General features: G+C 29.4%; 1 protein-coding gene across 1 annotated transcript in view; it reads left to right on the top strand.

Moving 5' to 3' along the window:
• The window catches only part of LOC123292051 (zwei Ig domain protein zig-8-like), a gene marked incomplete at its 3' end in the record, with an annotated part of 153,850 nt that overhangs the window by 106,708 nt on the left and 26,614 nt on the right, over positions 1 to 20,528 (top strand). The window contains exon 3 of the mRNA XM_044872563.1: positions 3,915 to 4,125. Within this exon, the coding sequence (XP_044728498.1) occupies positions 3,915 to 4,125 (211 nt within the window). The remainder of the gene's footprint in view (positions 1 to 3,914; positions 4,126 to 20,528) is intronic.

Here is a 20,528-nt window from a genome sequence, read left to right as displayed (position 1 = left end):
ATGTTATATTACATATGGAACTATTAAGACTGTGACCAACTGTCTTAATTTTATTACTTTATACCATGTATGTACATCTCATCTCATCCTTCCTTAATAATATAATTATGGTATTTATAAATGCAATACATTATTATTTAATCCTTTTTGAATTTTAGTCGTCTGTCAATTAAGAAAGAAGTCAGTTAGGTCCCTATTCGCTGGATACCTCTCGGGACAAAAATCGAACAAATAAACATTTTAAAGCCATCCCTTAGTAGAATTTTACATGTATATGTGATTAATTTATAAGTTACCTTGAAGTTGATTTTCTAGACCTTTAGGCTCAATGTAACCCCTAGACTCATTTTCAGTATCAAAAACAAGTTTTTCCATTTAAAACTCTCATGATGGTTACAAAATAACCTTAAAAAGAGACTTCACGGTCAAGTTCATGGTCATCATCTTTTTTAAATACTCCAACTTTTCTACTTAACTTTTTTCCCCAAGACTAATGTTTTCTGAATAATTTCGAGGTACCGGTTGTTTTTTACACCCAGTATATTAAACTAACTTGCCTTTGATCAGCATCAAAATTAGAATAATAACTTGAAATTCAATTGTAAATGATTTGATATTGCCTCTCATTTACATATTTTCCTTAATGTTTTAATCATTGTTGACAAAATTGTCATTCATTGATTTAATTATTAAAACAGCCTTAGGAAATTTTTCGCCAGCTGAAAATGATATCATTGAATGAATGAATATAGAAATCAACTGCAGACAAACAGCAGTAAACTACTACATCCGTGGATAGTTAAGGTGTAGAATGTATGTCAACAACAAACAGTATTAGTTATATTTTAGCTTTAAGCACTTATAAATAATATTTCCAACCTTTAATAATATTATTAATAGCCATGAATAACCAACCATTATTATTATAATAACTTCATTTATATGGTCATAAAATTATATTATTATCAACTATCAAAACCACAAAATAAATTTATCATATACTACTGTCAAAATACATATACCTACAGGAGGATACACTCAAAATTATACCCAAAAAAAAAAATAAACTAAACAAGTGAAAACAAACAATCGACTGAGTTAATTGTCGAAATACCATGTATAGGCTAGTGTTGATGACCTAATATATACTAAAAAATTTGCACCCTTGTGGGTAACCAGTGGTGTTTACGAAAAAATGTTGTTAATTTTTTTATAAGGAGCATTTTTTATTTTTGTTCTGTCTCTAACGGGTTACAAGATGAGGCCTGCGGACCCAAGACCCAATTGACCTATGTTGCTCATTTACGAAGTCAACCTTACTTTTTACGTCCTTAGCACGCTATAGAAATTTCAACTTGCTATCTCTTTTCGTTTTTGAGTTATAGTGTTGACAGACAGGCGGGCAGACAACCGAAAACGGACTAATTAAGTGATTTTACCTGTACCAAAATTTTGTTCGTAACATCAATATTTTCAAGGATTAAAAACTTTTAATACCCTTGCGCACAATTTTAATGAAAAATTTATAAAAACTAATATTGGAAGTTCTGGCGCTCAAACGTTGAGCGAAAATATAATTTTCGTTTGATATTTATTGCTACAAATAGCTGAAGCGTCATGCTTTCCAATATTGTAACATTAAAAACAAAAACAGAATGAAAATTAAAAAAAACGTGAAAAGAAACATGTGCGCCTTTTCAAGAGAAAAAAGAAATTTGAAAAAAGTTTTTTATTGATTTTTCTAAAGCCTAAAAATATTAATGCTACGAAAAAAATGTTGGTATAAGTGTTCATAAAATCACCTAATTAGTCCATTTCCGGATGTCCGTCCGTCTGTCCATCTATCTCAGGACGTTAAAAGTTAGACTAAGTTCGTAAATGACCAACGTAGGTCAATTGGGTCTTGACCTATGTAAATCGTTAGGGATATAACAAAACTTTAAATATAAATTATATCCCTTATAAAAAGTTAAACAACTTTTGTTTGAAACATTTTTTTAAACGTCACTGTTTATCCGTGAGTACGAAACTTAGGACAAAACATTTTCTTCAAAACAATGAATGATAGAGAGTTGATAATTTCCAGGTAGCTGCAACTAGTGGTCTTGTATATCATTCTCGCAAAAAAATTCTAGAAAATACTTTCGAAAATTTTCGAAACCAAATAATTGTGTTGGTTTTTTAAACTCTTTTAATTTATAAAAAAATATTGTAAATACTGATTTTCAACACTTTCTATACAAGGCATTTCAACAATTCACTCAATCAAGTTTGTTTTTACTTGTTTTTTGTGATATTACTTAACATAAATTGTAATTTGCCGATATTTACTTCTTTCTTTAGTATTACTACAATTTTTACATATAATTTATAAAACCGTATTTTTAACAATGATGATAACTATATTTATCATCGTTTAACTCCGAAGAAAATTCAGTATTAACAATAAAAATAAATAATTCACTTAATAAATTTCGGCATTTCGAAATTTTTCTATTTCGAACAAATTTTTGATTTGTTTGCTATAAAATTAGAATCAAAGACTCACTATATTTGAAGATATCTATAATTTTCTACCTTCTATCTTATATAGTTTTAGAAAAGTTTTGCCCTGATTTCCGCCCTTACGAAAAAACTTTGATGATTACGAAAATTAAGTTATTGCTTGAAACATACAGTTTAACTTTAAAAAGATTACAACATATTTTTGATAAGCCTTTCTGTACAAATATATTTACCAATACTAACAAACAGTCAGATATTACATTTAAATATTGATTACTGTACACATCAAGTGGTCTAATATTTTACAAAATAGTCCGAGAGAAACAACTGCAGAAGCTCAGAAAAAAATAGATATAGTAGACGTTTGTTAACAGGGATTTTAAAAATGGCGACAGTCTGCCAAGCCAGATACAAGTTAAAGGAGTGGGAATACTTCTGAAAAATTTGCAATAAGACTATTAATTAAAATGTATTTAAAATTATTAGTAAGCAGTTTTTGTGGTCGCTGATTACGAGTATGGTTTCCTAAATATTTCCGCATCTGAGATCGTTACTTAGGGCTCAAGATGTCCTGGTTCTAAAAATTCGAAAATTATTTCTTTAAACTTTTCTTTAAAGTGATTGCCAAGTCCAGCATGGAATATTTTAGGTATCATATTCGTAAGATTTTGGATGCAAATCGGTAAAACGATCACGGGGATGAGCTTTATAACCAAAACGTTCTAGGTTCATTGCGAAATATTTAATAGTCATAGAAATTTGCCAAAAAAAACAACAACTGAATACGAGGCTGAAATTGATAAAATTATAATTGTGAAACTGATGAAATTGTACATATTGAGCCTCAACAGGTTCATTGCATCAATCAAAATTACATGTATAGTCATCGTCACAAAATTAACACGGTTTTTACCTTTCTAATTGATATTACAATAACAGTACATATAGTTATATCACTTAGAATGGTAAAACCTGTGCAAATTTTGTGACGCAGAGTATACGTTAAAAATGACGAAAAATGACAAACTAGGAATTGTCATAAACATGTTACCAAAAGATAGATAACATTCTAAAAACTAATTGAGTGTGATTTTTACCTGTCCCAACAGTCTGTCTTAGTTCTTGATATTAGATTAATTATATAGATAAAGTTTAGGCTACTATATATTTTAAAAAAAAATGTAGTTATTTATTAAATTTTAAAATAAACCTTGCTACTTCTATTACTACTATTACGATGATTTAAAGTAAACTTACATTGAAGCTATAAGAATGTTATTTATGATAAAATTCTTCAAGTTTGTATGACCACTCAATATTTTATGTTATTTAGACATTGAATAATAGTACAACGATATGGTTATTATTATATGTTGTATAATGTTTTGTTTGTTGCTGTTATCTTGCAGGTATCTTGGGTTCGTCATCGTGATGTCCATTTATTAACAGTGGGTAGATACACGTATACATCAGATGACCGATTTCGTGCAATCAATGGGCTCAATTCAAATGAATGGATATTACAAATTAAATATCCACAACAACGAGATGCTGGTGTATATGAATGTCAGATAAGCACAACACCACATTTAAGTCGATTCTATGAATTAAATGTTATAGGTAAGATTATTTTTATTATTAATTACACTTTTATTTGTACTTAATCTTTTTTTTAAATTCATATCTGGCAACTTTCAAACCACCCCTACCACCGCCTATTAAGATTCTTAAAGTTCTTTAAGAATCTATAAAGATTCTTAAAGAACTTTTCAATAACTTCATATCTTGACTGTTGAAGTTTTTGAAACAATCAAACATCTATACGTAAAAGGTAGCTAGAAAGAAGGTGTAATTTATAAAGACAAAGGTAGCTAGAAAGAAGATGTAATTTGTAAAGACAAAGGTAGCTAGAAATAAGGTGTAATTTATAAAGACAATTTTTGCTATTTGTAATACGAATGGCCATCGGTTTGTTTTAAGAAGATAGTAATGTCATGTTAGGTCAATCATAATTTATATTCAGACACTGTCATTGTAATAAATAATTTAAAAATCTTAGTAAACAGACTCTTTTCAAAAAGTCGTTTAGTATGAATTCAACATACATTTTTTTTTTAAATATAAAACTAGCGGATCCGTCAGACGTTGTCCTGTGGAAACGTAACTCCAATTCATTAATACCTATACTATGTTTAACCTGCCCGCTTAATCCAAATTGTATTCCTCTATTGGACAAACCACGACCTGACCTTCGGCTTTTGGCTTGGCTGGAGTCTTCGACCATAAAGCTCGCTGCGCTCGCATATAGCTCTAATAAACTCCTATTCACAATACCTGGATAATAATAAATAATACCTCAATACTATTAAAAATTGATAGTACATGGTTGTATTATAAAGTAATATATGATTTATATGCGCTGTCACCATTTAATGAAATTAAATTTTTGTGGTGTGGAACCCTCAAAAACAGTTGTAGTGGACCGAATAGTCTAAATCTATATCATCGAATCTACTTGAACACGCAAGAAAAAATTTCATCAAAATCGGTCCGTCCATTTAATAATATTTCAATATGTGTGTGTCTAAGTACTTATATATGAAAAAATTTTCAGTTGAAATAATCGTAGATACACGAAGCTCTTAAATGAATTTATTTTGAAAGAGATTTTCCCATGATAATTCATAACAAACTAGATTGGCCTAACTTTTATTTAATTACACGTGTTTTACTCAGTCAATGTACTTACTACCCTTACGAGCTATACTATTCTTATAGCGTCTATCTGTTCACATTCCTAAAAAATCAAGAGGATCAACGAATTCCAAGAATCCAATAAACAAGAAACACGAACACTATCTTCAAGCACCTATTTCACCATCATTTCCACTAAAAACGTTGCTACTAGCTCATAGATACTGTAAAGAATTAACAAATTAAGGTACTTCTTTTTCCTCTCAAGAGTTTTTAAAAACGCTGAAATACGTACTGCGTTAATTATATCAAAAGTGCGAAAACCAATTTTCAGATACATAAAACTTTTTAAGCAAACAAAAAACATTTTTTTTTTAAATCAGTTAATTATCCAAATTTGATGTTTTCATCACCCTAGGGTGATAAATAGACAGTAGATGCCACTGAGACTGAGATACCACTGGTATGCATGATTTTTCTGCTTTGGCAAATATAATTAGGTACTTGCATGGACATCCACGGAAATCAAAGATAAGGAAAATACTAAATATATTTTGGGTAGTTAAAAATAACCGTGCCTTTGAGAATTGCTAAGTTTTCAAATTCTTAGCCGCCTAGTGAAAGAGATATTTGCTATCAAAGTTAGAACTTTTGCATTGGATAAATGTATATACCACTTGACTTAAAGTGACACTTTTTATATTATAGCCTAAAAACTTTTTACAGATTTTTTTCGAATACGACTTATTGATACATTAACTTATGGCGAATTTTTGATACCAAGGGAACGATTTTTGCACGTGTAGTTGAAAGGATTTAATTCCTTAAAACTTCTTCTAAGAAAAATACTTGCAAATTTCTACTTTCTTCTATCCCATAAAAGAAAGCTGCTTCTTTACTACTAAAACTTGCCGAAACAATTATTTGAACTGAATTTACATCGCCAAAACATCTCTGTTTACATCCGGTTCATTGACTGAACTACTAATGAATTTTGCACAATATTAATTACAAAATTTCATATATTATTTATATTCGAATCACTGTAATAAACTATTTGGAACTTACACATCGTTGAATATTTAGGTATTTATCTAATAATAACTAACAATTTCTAGAAATCTGACTTGTATGTAATTGGAGGTTAGTTTTATAATATACCACTGGCATTATGCCATATCCATAAGAAATAACTGCAATATCAAATTTAAGAGAGAAGATATAGGAAGGTAGGACGAGAACGATATTGCATTACCATACGTTCAGTTTGGTTTGTTCATTCAGTTTTATAAAGCCTTTCTATGTGATTCATGCATCCATATACGAAACGAATACGAAAGACGAATATCATTATTATACTTATATCTTGAGAGGGATTTTATTTGAAAAACTTTTTATTTTTCTCTTCTTTTAGAACAAAGAAGACAAACTATGTATTGTTCAAAAACTGAAATAGATTTTGTAAAATAGAATTAATTCAAAAATTTTATATTCTCACATTACTACCACTATATATACAAACGAAAATCGATGAAGTCTGGGTGTTCGCCAGGTTTATATCTATCAATATAATATCGCATAAGCGTTTTTATTCAAGGTACCATCCATTTTTGTTTCATTCTCATTATTAGATACTTAAATATCCAACATAGAAATTATTTTGTTCGTTAAAATTCCTCGCCTCACATATGAGAAAACAGTTCAAATTTATTCATACAATACTTTTTAAAATATATCTTGTATATTTCAAACAAAACTTTGTATGACTTCAACTTGCTTTCTAATAGTTTCTTTACTCTTTCTATAGCATTATTGTATAGCATTACTCTTAATTAAAGCTTTTCTTGTGAATTTTGGTTTTTTAAAAGGTTTATATGGCCTTTTGTTTGGAACCTACGCAAAATAAAACCAAACTAGCACATCAAATATATCCATTTGTTGAATCCTTACCTAGATGTCTAAACACAAGTTATTTGCAAGGAGCATAGAAGGTATAGTGAGAACAGCTGAATTAACCGCAGGGGTGTCAACTTAAAAATTTACAATATATCATGCATTTTATTTAAAATATGACTACTTACATGCAAATGATACCTATAGAAAATGTCAAATTCAAATTTTTGAAATAAATAATTATTAAACTTGTTGCATTAGAAATTGTAAAAATAAGAGACGAAATCGCATTATTATATTTTATATGTAAATTAACATAATAACTATTATTTAAATTTTTTGTTAAAAAATATTATTAAATTTTCAATGTAAACCTTATGTGCAACTATCAAAATTACAAGGTGTCGCTTGAATATAGCTTAACTCAAAATAAGTCGATTTAATTGATCACACCCCAGAAAAAGTGACTCCGTTTTGATGAAATACGCTCTTGAAGTTGCAATTCTGAAATCGTTTTTCATCTATAACTTTAGAACGGATAGCGCGATTTTGAAAAACTTAGGTGTGACGACACTGTTTTTCATACAAAACAACTCAACAAAACAACCCATGGAGGTAATGGATTTTAAGTATGGAATTTAGTAAAGTTAATTGTTTATTACAAAAAAGATGCTCTTCATAAACATGGATTATTCTCATGGTTTACTCAAAATTTGCAATTTTAATCTTTGGTAGCAGAAAGGTTGAGACAAAAATTAAGTTTCCAAAAATTATTTACATTGTGCAAAGTACAAAATTTTGAAAAATTATTTTTGCATTTTTTTACCAGTTTTTTTATTTTTTCTCTAGACGCTTAGTTTTTGAAATAAAAATTTTCGAAATGCAATATTCGATTTTAAGAAAAATGACCTATTTTTTTCCATCTCTGAAGCAATTATTTCCAACTCTAAGGCAGCTCCTGCGTTAGGTTTTTTTTTACAAAAGTAACGTGACCACAAGGGTGTCACAGTCCGTCTGTCTATGTTCATATATTAAATAAAAATATTTGATATGTGTAGTATTATTATCAAGATTAGAATCGAATTGAAATTAAACACATAGTCAATATATTTGTACAATAAAGTAACAATATTGTTTACAATAGCAAAAACAAATACCATATTGATTTAAACCAAACACCACATTTATTGTAAATACCTATATAGATTCTAAATTGAATTTATTGTGGGGCAATAATAAATGTATAGTCCGCGGGACAGCACCTTTTTTATTTAAAGGTTAATACTTACATAATAGAAACCTATAAGTGGCTTCCTTTTGACGAGTCTACTAATCTTTCTTCAAGTAAGCATGATAACGTCATATTTAATCTATTGGTCTGAAAGAACGCCGTAAGGAACTACTTGATAGCATTAAAATTATTAAACAATAAAATATTTTGTACGGCAAAAATATTGCACCGATGAGCTTGTCTGCCACCATGAACATGATGCCATACTTAAGTATTTCTGTTTTTCAATACATGCTTAGTTCATTTTTCATGAATTGTTTCATAATTATTAATATTATCAAGTAGTCATAGTGTCTGACAAATTACCTGCTACGTATTTTCCAGACTGATAGCTTAAATATGACGTTATCATAATCAGTCGAAAATGCAGCACTTTCGAAAAAAGTCGTTGTCGTACAGTTTGATTGACTCGTCGAAAAGGGCTACTCACGAAATTTCAAGTATGTATTGATCATTAATTTAACATTAAAGGTGCTGTCCCTCGGACTAGATAGGTGATGGAAAGTCCACCGTAAACTCATAAACTGCATGGGAGGGAGGGATGAGACAGGACGTATTACATAAATATCAAGCCGACGTGGAAATATATTTAAATAAAATCACGAAATTTTATAGTCTAGACTGTTGTAAATAAAAAACGGTTAAAAGTTAATCTCCCCGAATTATTGATTAGATAGTGACAGATTTGATAGCCTCATTTTCTAATTTTTACCGAGGAGGTGCCTGATAAGTATTCCAGTGTTGATTCAAATGAGTATAAATTTCCTAGATTTCCATGAATTTTATTAATTGTCATTTTCACCCCTTCTACCTCTTTTATACTCTGTATATATATATAGAGAGAGAGAGAGAAATCGAAGTTTACATGTTGCACCTCGTGTAAGTAAACTTCGATTTCTATAAAAAATATTAACTCACAACAAGGAACTATGAACCAATAACTTCTGGTTTCGGGGAAGTTATCTTCTACCACTTATGGTTTTGGAGAAAGTCTCTGGAATGTCAGGGCCCTAAATTACGTTCTTTAGTTTCCAGGTGGTTTCTGAGAAATTATAAAAGAAAGAAGATTGACAATCGACAGGTAGCTACTGTTAAATTAAAAGGGTTAAAGGGGAAGAAATTGGATGTTTTCAGATTTTTTTTAGAAACCATAGATTTAACAAAAATTCCTTAGATATTTTTCTAAGAGAAAAAAGAGCACAAAACAGTGCACTTGCCGAAATGAGTTTAGGAATGCATTTAAAAAAAGAACATTGAAAGAAATTGGATCCAAAAAAATATTATACGTCCGAAATTTTACTTGCCAAAACGTATCTATGATCATCATTTTGAACCATAAATTAAAAATTTCTGTAAAAATTTAAAGTAGTAAATGTCAAACAATTCAGAGCCACTTTTTCTAATATACTCAATGAATTATGACTATTTTACAATTTAAAAAATTGAAAACTATCTTTAAGCTGCGTAAAACAATCCCTTCAAGTGCTATGGAAGGGAGATAACTGAGATCAAGAGATGTGGAGGTTATAAAGAAGTGGTTTTTACTTTTAATCCCAGTGAAGCGGGCGGGTATCAGTCTAGTATAATTATAAAATTATGTAGACGAAACAAAAATAACATAAACTAAACTGTTGGATATCCAATATTCTTGTTACACATTGCAAAATTGTTTAAATTTTGTTATTTACTTAACATCATAGCTTCATTATTTAAAAAGAAAAATTAATGCCTTTCATTTCATACGTAACATAAAAGTATGATACATTTTTTGGAATTATTGTTTGATAGATAATAATTTGTCCCGGCAAAGTTATTGGCTTGTCCAAAAATACTGAAAGCATGGACGACATTGAGATAATGGTACTACTGAATTTTTGGGCCGAATTTTTAACTGCTCTGCCAGCTAATTATTGACGAATATTTTAATTTTTACTTAAGATAGAATTTGGTCCGATGTTCAAATGATTTCATTTATAAGGAAAATGAGATAAAATTTATCCTTGTTAATTCTAAGTAGTGCTAATCATCGTACTAATTAGGCAATTGTTACAAAAAATGCACGTCTTAAAAGATTTTTAATTTTATCTTTCATGGATCTTAATGTGAGTCGCAGGTGAAATATGGTGAATTTATAATTTCCCTTACATCGTCTTATTTCATCGAGGTCTTCGGGATTATTCGAGTAGAGCCTGTAGCTCGAAAATTACGCATGAATTTTAACAATAAAAACACTATCAAAAACATTTTTAAAAAGTCACAATATTTGAAATAATCTAAAACGATTTTTTTTTTCCTCCACCGCACACGTGATCCGTGATGTCAATCCGACAAACAATAACAATAAAACAGTGTCAACAGTCGTATTAATATAACATTATTATCAACTTTAAATGAAGTCAAACCGACCTTCGTGTAACTTCGTGTGTTTCCGTATCTTGTATATTGTCTGTTTTCTCGGTCATATGACTTTTACTTTCATTTAAAAAAACGAAAAAAAAAAGTGAAAAAGGTCTATTTAAATTGGAGAGAAAGTTATTCCTGTTATAAAACTAACCTATTTAAAACAATTTTTTCGAATTTCGATTAGTTTCAGAGAAAATTTGAATCAAAACATTAATCGTGATCCAATTTGATGGAATAAAAATACCTTAAAATTATTTATCTGATAACCGTTTTGACAACTTTTATGTAAACGAAATGGTTGCAATTTGTGTGTTATGTGTTTACTTTCGATCTTGGGTTATATCTAATTCTTCAGTCGTATTTTCTCCAAAATTTTCGAATTTGGAGAAAATAATTCAAATAAAAATTTTTAGTTTTTCCATGAGGAAGCGTATTTCTATCTCTTGTCGGCACGGGTTTTGAGTTGACTATTGCATGAATCCGAAAAAGTAAATGATGCAGCTTGTATACCAGATAATTTTAAAGACAATCAGTATATCATTAAATGATTGATTACAACAAAAGTTACTTTTCACTTAACAATAATATACATCCGTTCAGTCATTATTTACAAAATCCTCTTCAATTAACTCTCACGAAATATAACAACGGAAGTTGGAACAAATAAACAATTTATTTATTAAACATTAGTGCTAGGAAAATTGATAAAAAGTTGTTCGTTAGCATGAGGTTGCTTTCGTAGATATAGATGTAGATAGCTTTGTTTATTTATTACTTTATATTTGGTTGTAATCATGAATAATGAATCCGATTTATAATTTAACAAATTGATTTCTTTATTATTAATTAAAATTCGTTAATGCTGATATTATATACGTTTTTAATAAGCTCGCTCTACCACCGTATACGCAAATTTATATACCATGTATATATGAAATATACATAGTATATTAAGTTTAGTCCCAAGCTTGTAACGCTTAAAAATATTGATGCTACGAAAAAAATTTTGGTATAGGTGATCATATAAACACATAGGTGATCATATAGTCTGATAGGTGATCATATAGTCTATTTCCGATTATCTGTCGATTACGATTACTCAAAAACGAAAAGAGATATCAAGCTGCAATTTTTATAGCCTGCTGAGAACGTAAAAAGTGAGGTCAATGAGCAACATAGGTCTATTGGGTCTTGGGTCCGTTGGACCCATCTTGTAAACCTTAGAGATAGAACTAAAGTTTAAATGTAAAAAATGTTCCTTATAAAAAAATTTAACAATTTTTGTTTGAAACATTTTTTCGTAAACATCACTGTTTACCCGTGAGAGCGCAAATTGTATAGTATGTATGTTATGGCTATATCAGTAATTATGTGTGACATGTATGTATGTGTAATGTGGCAGAATAATCAACACTGTCCTTACATGGTATTTCAACAATTAATTCAGTCAATTGTTTGTTTTCACTTGTTCTTCAATGCATAAACAGCAAATTTAAAATTTTCTTATCATAGGAAAAGAAGAGCAGGGTTGAACACCATTGTTTCAAGTGCGAGTTTAGGGTTCTGTACCCGAAAAATTTCTCTGGGATTTTTAAAATTTTCCTCTTGTTTTCTTGTGATTAAAGTGTGACTTCATTCAATGGCGAATATTTGCCATTCATCAAATATTCTTATGCACAATTGTGTTGTGGTCTTCATTATTTGTAAAACATCAAACATACTGGCCACACATTGGTCACATAAATAATGTAGTGTTAGAAAAGAGACATATTTTTGTCATACAACGATGTTTGTGGGTTTTAACTGTATCATGTACTTACATTCGATAGCATTCGATAGTAACAGTGAATTAGTAACTTGCAATTCATTATAATATAATTCAAATAGTGTAGTAGAATACGATAAATATTAATTAGATACGAGTTAAAAGATCTAACGAAAATTTTATTATTGGAAATGGAACAATGTACCTACGAAACAACTATAAACAAGTACAATTTGATTTAGCGTACAAATTAAAAATAATATTAAATTATAGTCTCAATACAGAGAGTTTAAATATGCTGAAATCGAATAGAAATTTAAAATCCATACTTTTTGTCAGTAAGAATAAATTAAAGGCTACTTTTAAATGTCTTAAATATCTATAATCGCCCCAAATTTTCATTGCAAGAACGAAGCAGGTTGTGGCTATCATATGAAATATCGTTAGAGCCTCTTCTATAGTTTGAGATTACTTTCTCTAAGTTATTATTTATTAAGATTAACAAATTAAAATAAAAGTTGAAAAATTTTCAGATCGAATAAGATAAATATTTTAAAATAACTGAAAAATTATTATTATACTAGAAGGAAGTATACTGAGCGGAGTACCAAAGCTCAATATTTACAAATGTGAATTTTAAGCCCATATATTTATATAAATATTTATTTATTTATAAGGAAAATTTTTTTACATTTAAACATTTGTTTTATTTCTAACGGTATGCAAGATGGGTCCGTAGGACACAATTGACTTATGTTGCTCATTTACAAATTCGACCTCACTTTTTACGTCCTGTGCACGATGTAAAAATTACAACTTGAAAAATTTTTCGTTTTTGAGCTATCGTGATGACCAGATAGACAACCGAAAATGGGTTAATTAGGAGATTTTATGAACACATATACCAAAATTGTGTTTAAGAGTTACAAACTTGGAACTAAACTTAGTATACTTTGATATATTTCATATACATGATATAAATATATATTTTCAATTTTGATTGTAAATCATCTTATAATTTGACAATATGAGACAAAAGTAAAAATAAAATTATTCGATATCTGGAGTAATTTTCAAATTATCGAAAATTGAAAATTTTGTTTAATTATTTAGCTTTCGATATTTCAAAAACCAAGGCAGATATCGAAAAAATTTTATTCTTATTTTTCGTCTACATATTGGTGGTAGTTGGTAAAGGTAAACTTTGTAAAGCTGGTGCACACATGTCAGATTTGATGGGTAAGTAGAGAGGGTGAAGCACATTGATGATTCTTGTTGGTCCAATACAAATCATTCTCTTTGGTTTTAATCTGCCATCCCGAAAGAGATGCTTATCTCAAAAAATTTTTGTAATAATAATACCTAATCGAAACCTGACTTGGGGATACTTAGGACGTATTATCATTTTAACATCGGTGCCACGTTTACATAAAGAATTTATTGATAATGATAGTCAAACTCCTGAAAAACCTGGAACATTGCAAACCTGGAACTAGTGCCTATATATAATATAACAATTTTTTAATTATTATTTCAACACTTAAGGCCATGAATCCGTTGCCTAACTTTAAAGTGTACAAGAAATATACACAACGATAAAAATACACAATAATTTGTGCCATCACGCCGTCATAATTCTACTACATTTTGAAACAAAACTATCTGATTTTTGTATATGTTTGAACGTTCTAAACTCTCGGTAATAAAACAAATTATTTATTGGAAATAAAATTACTCTTAAAAAGTTTTGTTTGTTTGTTTGTTTTTATTTATTTATTATTATTTGAGAGATGGGTTGTGATATTAGTTTGTGAATAATAAATGTCTGTAGTAAATGTTATCTGTGTTATATAGCGTACGTACTATCTGTAGTAGCATAGCAAATCTAAAACAAACACGTATATGGGAGACTGGGTACTCTTAATCCTCCCTTTTGTTTTCAATTCTTAACGCCCACGATATATTTCAGATTATTTTTATGATACTAATAGACATTGCATTGACTGAGCATATTGAATGTTATAGCTAGTAGCCTTTATTTGAAAATGTCACCACTGTGTCATTTAAGGTAAAAAACGGAATTTGTTTCATGTGTCCCACATATACAGGAGAGCGAAGCTTGATCCTCACCTTATATTTTGGCTTTATGAGGCACAACTGGAGGCGAGTGAAATAAAACGTGTTGAAATAATAATTAAAAAATTGTTATATTATATTAAATACATGTGATAGGCACTAGTTCCAGGTTTGCAATGTTCCAGATTTTTCACGAGTTGGACTATCATTATCAATAAATTCTTTATGTAAACGTGGCACCGATGTTAAAATGATAATACGTCCTAAGTATCCCCAAGTCAGGTTTCGATTAGCTATTATTATTACAAAAAATTTTTGAGATAAGCATCTCTTTCGGGATGGAAGATTAAAACCAAAGAGAAGGATTTGTATTGGACCAACAAGAATCATCAATGTGCTTCACCCGCTCTACTTACCAATCAAATCTGATATGTGTGCACCAACTTTACAAAGTTTACCTTTACCAACTACCACCAATATTGCGATTCTAAAATCATTCTTTGTCAATCGGATGTACCTAATCTCCCGTAAGGATTAAGTTCCCCAGTCTGCCCTATGTTTTTGTATACTAGTAATCTACAAGTTTATTATTATGTTTTTATATTGATTTACTATTTATTTTTAACATGTTATATATTTACTGCCACACCAGTTTTATGTCGAACATATTATTTTATGGTTTGATGATCATCATGAGAATGGCGATCATCGTCATCATCATCATCGTGATTAGGAGTAGGATGTATACGTACAGTCTAGTATTAGATAACACTGCTTATACGAAAAAAAAATCTATGAAAGTCAAGATAGACTAAATTAAAGTATGTGTGTTCGACCATGTCGACATTGACATATAACTTGTGGTACCTTTGTTAAAGTTTTAATTACTTGAATGAATTGCGATTAATTGCTTGAAGTTTTGGACTCCTCAATGGAACAACAAAATTAGGAATATCGACTTTTCGATTATTTTACAGCTCAAGGCGGTGTACAATTTATATAGGAATATATATTTTTGGAATCTTCGTAGAAAAGGTTTCCCATACATGTCACGTAAGGATAAGTCAAGAAGAGTTTTATTAGATCGCAATCACCTTATTAATTATTTTGTAGCGTCTATTAGCCCATAGTCCCCGAACTGTCACTACGATTCTAACAATATCACAGTAGTTAAATCAATCCAGGCGATTTTGATCTATATCGGAACAACAAAAAGCCCAGACCAGAGATGTGAAACACTTCATTTTCCATCTATTTTGACAGTTGTAAGCTTTAGAGCCAAGATCCTGCCTAAATAGGCTCTTCTTAGTATTAGATGCTTATTACTTACTGACACTTTATACATGTATAACGTATACGTAATTCAGGTTGCCTATTTATTAATTTTGTAAGTCAACTTAAGTGTTAACCGTTCCGGTGCTCTACTAAGTAACACATTCCATGAGGTTTTAGCAAAATACGAGTAATTTTTTTCTTTTTCCTTTATTTGTGACATCTTTATCTGTATTATTGTTACAACCAATAATAATAAAACATCATAATAAATTAAAACAAATGACTAGAGTTAATACGGTCAAGTAAATTTTACACTCTTCATTTAACAATAGATACCTAGGTAATAATAATTTATAAATGTAGGCTATAGTTTGTAGGTGGTGATAGGTATTTAAGTTCGTTCATTCGTTCATTTAAATCAATGTATTGATATTTATGTTCTATTATCTCTTAATATTTTTTGATATTTCTATTAATACATAGTCTTAATAGATAGTCACTATCAATGTACAATAAACAACGTATCAAATTTTGTATTGTCACAAAGTACTCACTAGACTCACATAGCCTCCATATACAATGTGTATAAAAAATAACGAAAATTTTTTAAGAAAGAAAGAAATGCAATTTTCTCTAAAGCATCGAAATAATTTCATGTTATTTTGTTTCGTCATCTTGTAGGTATATCGTCATCTGTATATTCATTTTCAACGCTGTAAGCAATACAATCTTTCACCGAGAAAAAAAAACACATAACAACTAACAGACACTTCAAACGCCCTGTACATGCTTGAGTTTGACTAATGTTTGAAATGTTTATATATTATTTAGATTTTTACATTACAAAAATGATATAGATCCATACAGAAACGTCACTGACTAAGTTGTTTCACTGTCCATATTGACTAGATCATCCCACCTCTAGAGCAATGAAATTTTTTTAGAAGTTTTCAATTCATGGTTAATGAGAATTTATAAAAGGGTTCATTAATAAAGTAATGCAGATTACAATTTTGTTAAATCACCCTGATTGGTCATCCATGCAATTTCAAACATAAGCTAAAATCCACAATTTGCATAGAAAAGTATGATAAACCAAAATGTTGGACATACTGTAGGCTATTTATTATCTCATCATTTTTTATTTATAAACAAGCTCAAGAGACGAATTATCGAATTATTATGTTTATGCACCAAATTCGGTACCACGAATGTACTAAATTATTTAGATTTTTTTTTTAAACGGAAATTGAACAACAACAAAAAAAATTTTTTTTAACACGCTTGTGTTAACTTTGCTTAAAACTATTATACAATGTCAAGCACATATATGAAGGACTGATGATAAACAATTATTTAATAATTTTATCCTAGTATCCTGGCCAGGATCATCAGTATAAAAGATATCATGAAGATAATAATTGAGTCCCTGTCATTTCAGATTATACTTATGATTAATCATTATAATTATACTTTTTATGTATCCACGTTGCAAAGGCTCTTCTAGGATTTATCTTCCAAAATATGACATTTATTCCTAAATTTATTATACCATGCATATATGTATTATGCAAGGTATACTAAGTTTAGTCCCAAGTTTGTAACGCTTAAAAATATTGATGCTATCAACAAAATTTTGGTATAAGTGTTCATAAAATCACCTAATTAGTCCATTCCCGGTTGTCCGTCCGTCGGCCTGTGGGCACGATAAGTCAAAAACGAAAAAAGATATCAAGCTGAAATTTTTACAGCGTACTCAGGACGTAAAAAGTGAGGTCGAGTTCGTAAAGGAGCAACATAGGTCAATTGGGTCTTGACCTATGGGTCCGTAGGACCCTTCTTGTAAACCGTTAAAGATAGAAGAAAAGTTTAAATGTAAAAAATCTTTCTTATCAAAAAATAAACAATTTTTGCGCGTGAGGGCGCAAATTAGCCGTACATTTTATAGTATGTATTATATAAATTGTATATGTATGTGCAATGTGATAGAGTAATCAACACTATTTTTGCATGGTATTTCAACAATTAACTCAGTCAATTGTTTGTTTTCACTTGTTTTTGATTAAAATATGTTATATACGTTTCTATAAATAAATTTTATATCCATGCAATTGAAAAAAAGACATTGCATGAATCTTTCTCGGAAAGTTAAATTTCGTACAAAAAAAGCTTGAGGGTAAGTTGCTTGAAGGTATTTGGATAAACTAGAATATCTTCGCCTTAATGTGCATTGAAATTGAATAAGTTGAGACCGAGGTATCCACAATTCTAATTCCGCAAATATATTCGTATCTCCACTAAAATAGAGCTGAATGTTTCTTACAAGTGGCGATAAAAGGTTATCCTTTTATTTCTTAACTAGAAATGTAGAGTAATAATTGGTATCGATTTTTCTTAGAATTATACAAAACACTCCAAATTTTCAGAATTTTCTCAGAGAGCTTTTAAAGTTTACAAGAACGTATTCTAAGAAACTGCTTTTTGAATGTGGCAATATATACGTGAACTTTGCTACAAAAAATTTCAATATTAATTTTCTTGAATATGCTGTTGTTGCCATACGAATCACGTAACTTTATGATAACTTTGTACTACCAACTTTCCTCATAACTTTTTACTTGAATTATACTTACAAGAAACTATTCATTTTTTATATAGATATGTGCGATATGTTGCTATAGTAGTCCGCTCAAAATGATATTTTTGCGTGAAAAAATCTTGCTAATATTTAAAATTATCAGAACTATTGCTTCATGACATTCGATGATGTAGATAACGAGATGAAGGTGTCTAAATAGTGAAGGTTAGCTACGGGTAGTCGGGTAGCTAACCGACCTCCGGGTACGCTCTGGAATTTTTTTATCGTCATATTCGCAAACAGCGAACTTAAAAACTCTCGAGTAATTAAATCAGGACTTTTTACACATAATTCGAGGATAATGATTAGATAATTAACGAAAAATATATATAAAATTGATGGTTTTGAAAACGGCTAAATATATCGAAAATGTTCACTCTACATTTTTTTAGAAAATTGTTTTTTATAAAATCAATTAGTTTCAAGATATTGTTAATTAGCATAAAAATATATATTTGACCGTTTTCCCAATTTTCGGGAAAATGGCTGAGGATATCAAAATTTTATATTCTACATTTTTTTAGAGAAAAAAACTTCCGACAATTTTTGTTTGAAACTATTTTATATAAGATTGATGGTTTCCGCGATATTGTCCAACATCGTTTTTTTATGTATACATAGCGTTAATTAACGCAACTTAAACCAGATGCCGAAATCTTCGTTTTTATTAGATTTTTTTGTTGTTGTTTTCGAATAAGTTCATGATATCGCTTATTTTCAGTTATTTTGAACGGCCTTCGGGTAACGTAGATAAGGTTTTGATATACCTACTTCGTTTTTGTATACTTCGAATACACTTCTATGTCTGAAAATATACTTTTATTATCCACACTCAAAACAAATTGATTACCAATTGACCTCCATTAATATACATATTACATGTATGTGGGTGGAGTTGCCTATTAGTTAGATCTATATATATGTATAAATAGAAGCACTTAATGACAGTCAATGTTATACACACCTATTAATACATATCAATTAAAATTTGTTATATAGATTGATCCTTTATTAAACAGATCAAGTTGATTTCACACTTCACTAAAGTGAAATCACATCCTTCTAATCAATACCAACAAAGACATACGTAATAACAATAATAATAATTATTATTATTGATATTGTGCGTTCACAGTATTATGTGAATGTATTTTGTTTGTATGTGTATATGTTATAACCTCTGTACCATGTACATTGGTACACAATAATTAATTCCATTTTGTGGTAATTACTATAGCAAATAGATGTATTTTGAAGGTTGGATAAGATCTACAGAATGTAACAAGCTACAAAATCATACAATTTCTATTTAATTTTATAATTTTACAAATAATGTAAAAGTAACTACATGATTACAGGCCATTACGATACTTGAAATTTCTAAAGCACTATTACGGCAATATTATCATTGAATATCATTGAATATCATTGAATATCATTGAATATCATTGAATATCATTGAATATCATTGAATATCATTGAATATCATTGAATATCATTGAATATTATTGATCATTGAATAAAGAAAGTTAGAGTAGTCAAACTGACAAAATATTTTTATTGGCAATTAAAACCGAAACGCCACCACTCTCCGAGGAAAACCTTAACTAATGATGGAAATGTATATATTGTTTAATTACTGTCTGACGAAAGTCGTCGAAAAAACTAATGACTCTTTTGAGTTTGACCTCAATCTATCAAGGCGTCTAAAAGTTACATGACCTCAAACAGAAGCACCAACGATTATACATATATACAAAGATAATATATATATTAGCAACAGAGCATAATCCAAAAATTTTCTTCGAAATGGGGATATGTTTTGTAAAAAATTCAAAGTTTTGTGATTTGTTAACGGGCGACTTTATTACAAATTCGAGCTAGTTTGAAAATATATTTATAATAAAGATATATGCGTATCGATAGTCGACTGTAGAATTGTATATTCTAGAAATAATACTTTTTTTTCTTCCTTCAATTGGGGCCTG

Source organism: Chrysoperla carnea, chromosome 1 (assembly GCF_905475395.1).
Source record: "Chrysoperla carnea chromosome 1, inChrCarn1.1, whole genome shotgun sequence".
NCBI lineage: Eukaryota > Metazoa > Arthropoda > Insecta > Neuroptera > Chrysopidae > Chrysoperla > Chrysoperla carnea.
This window is presented reverse-complemented; position numbering and strand designations above follow the sequence as displayed.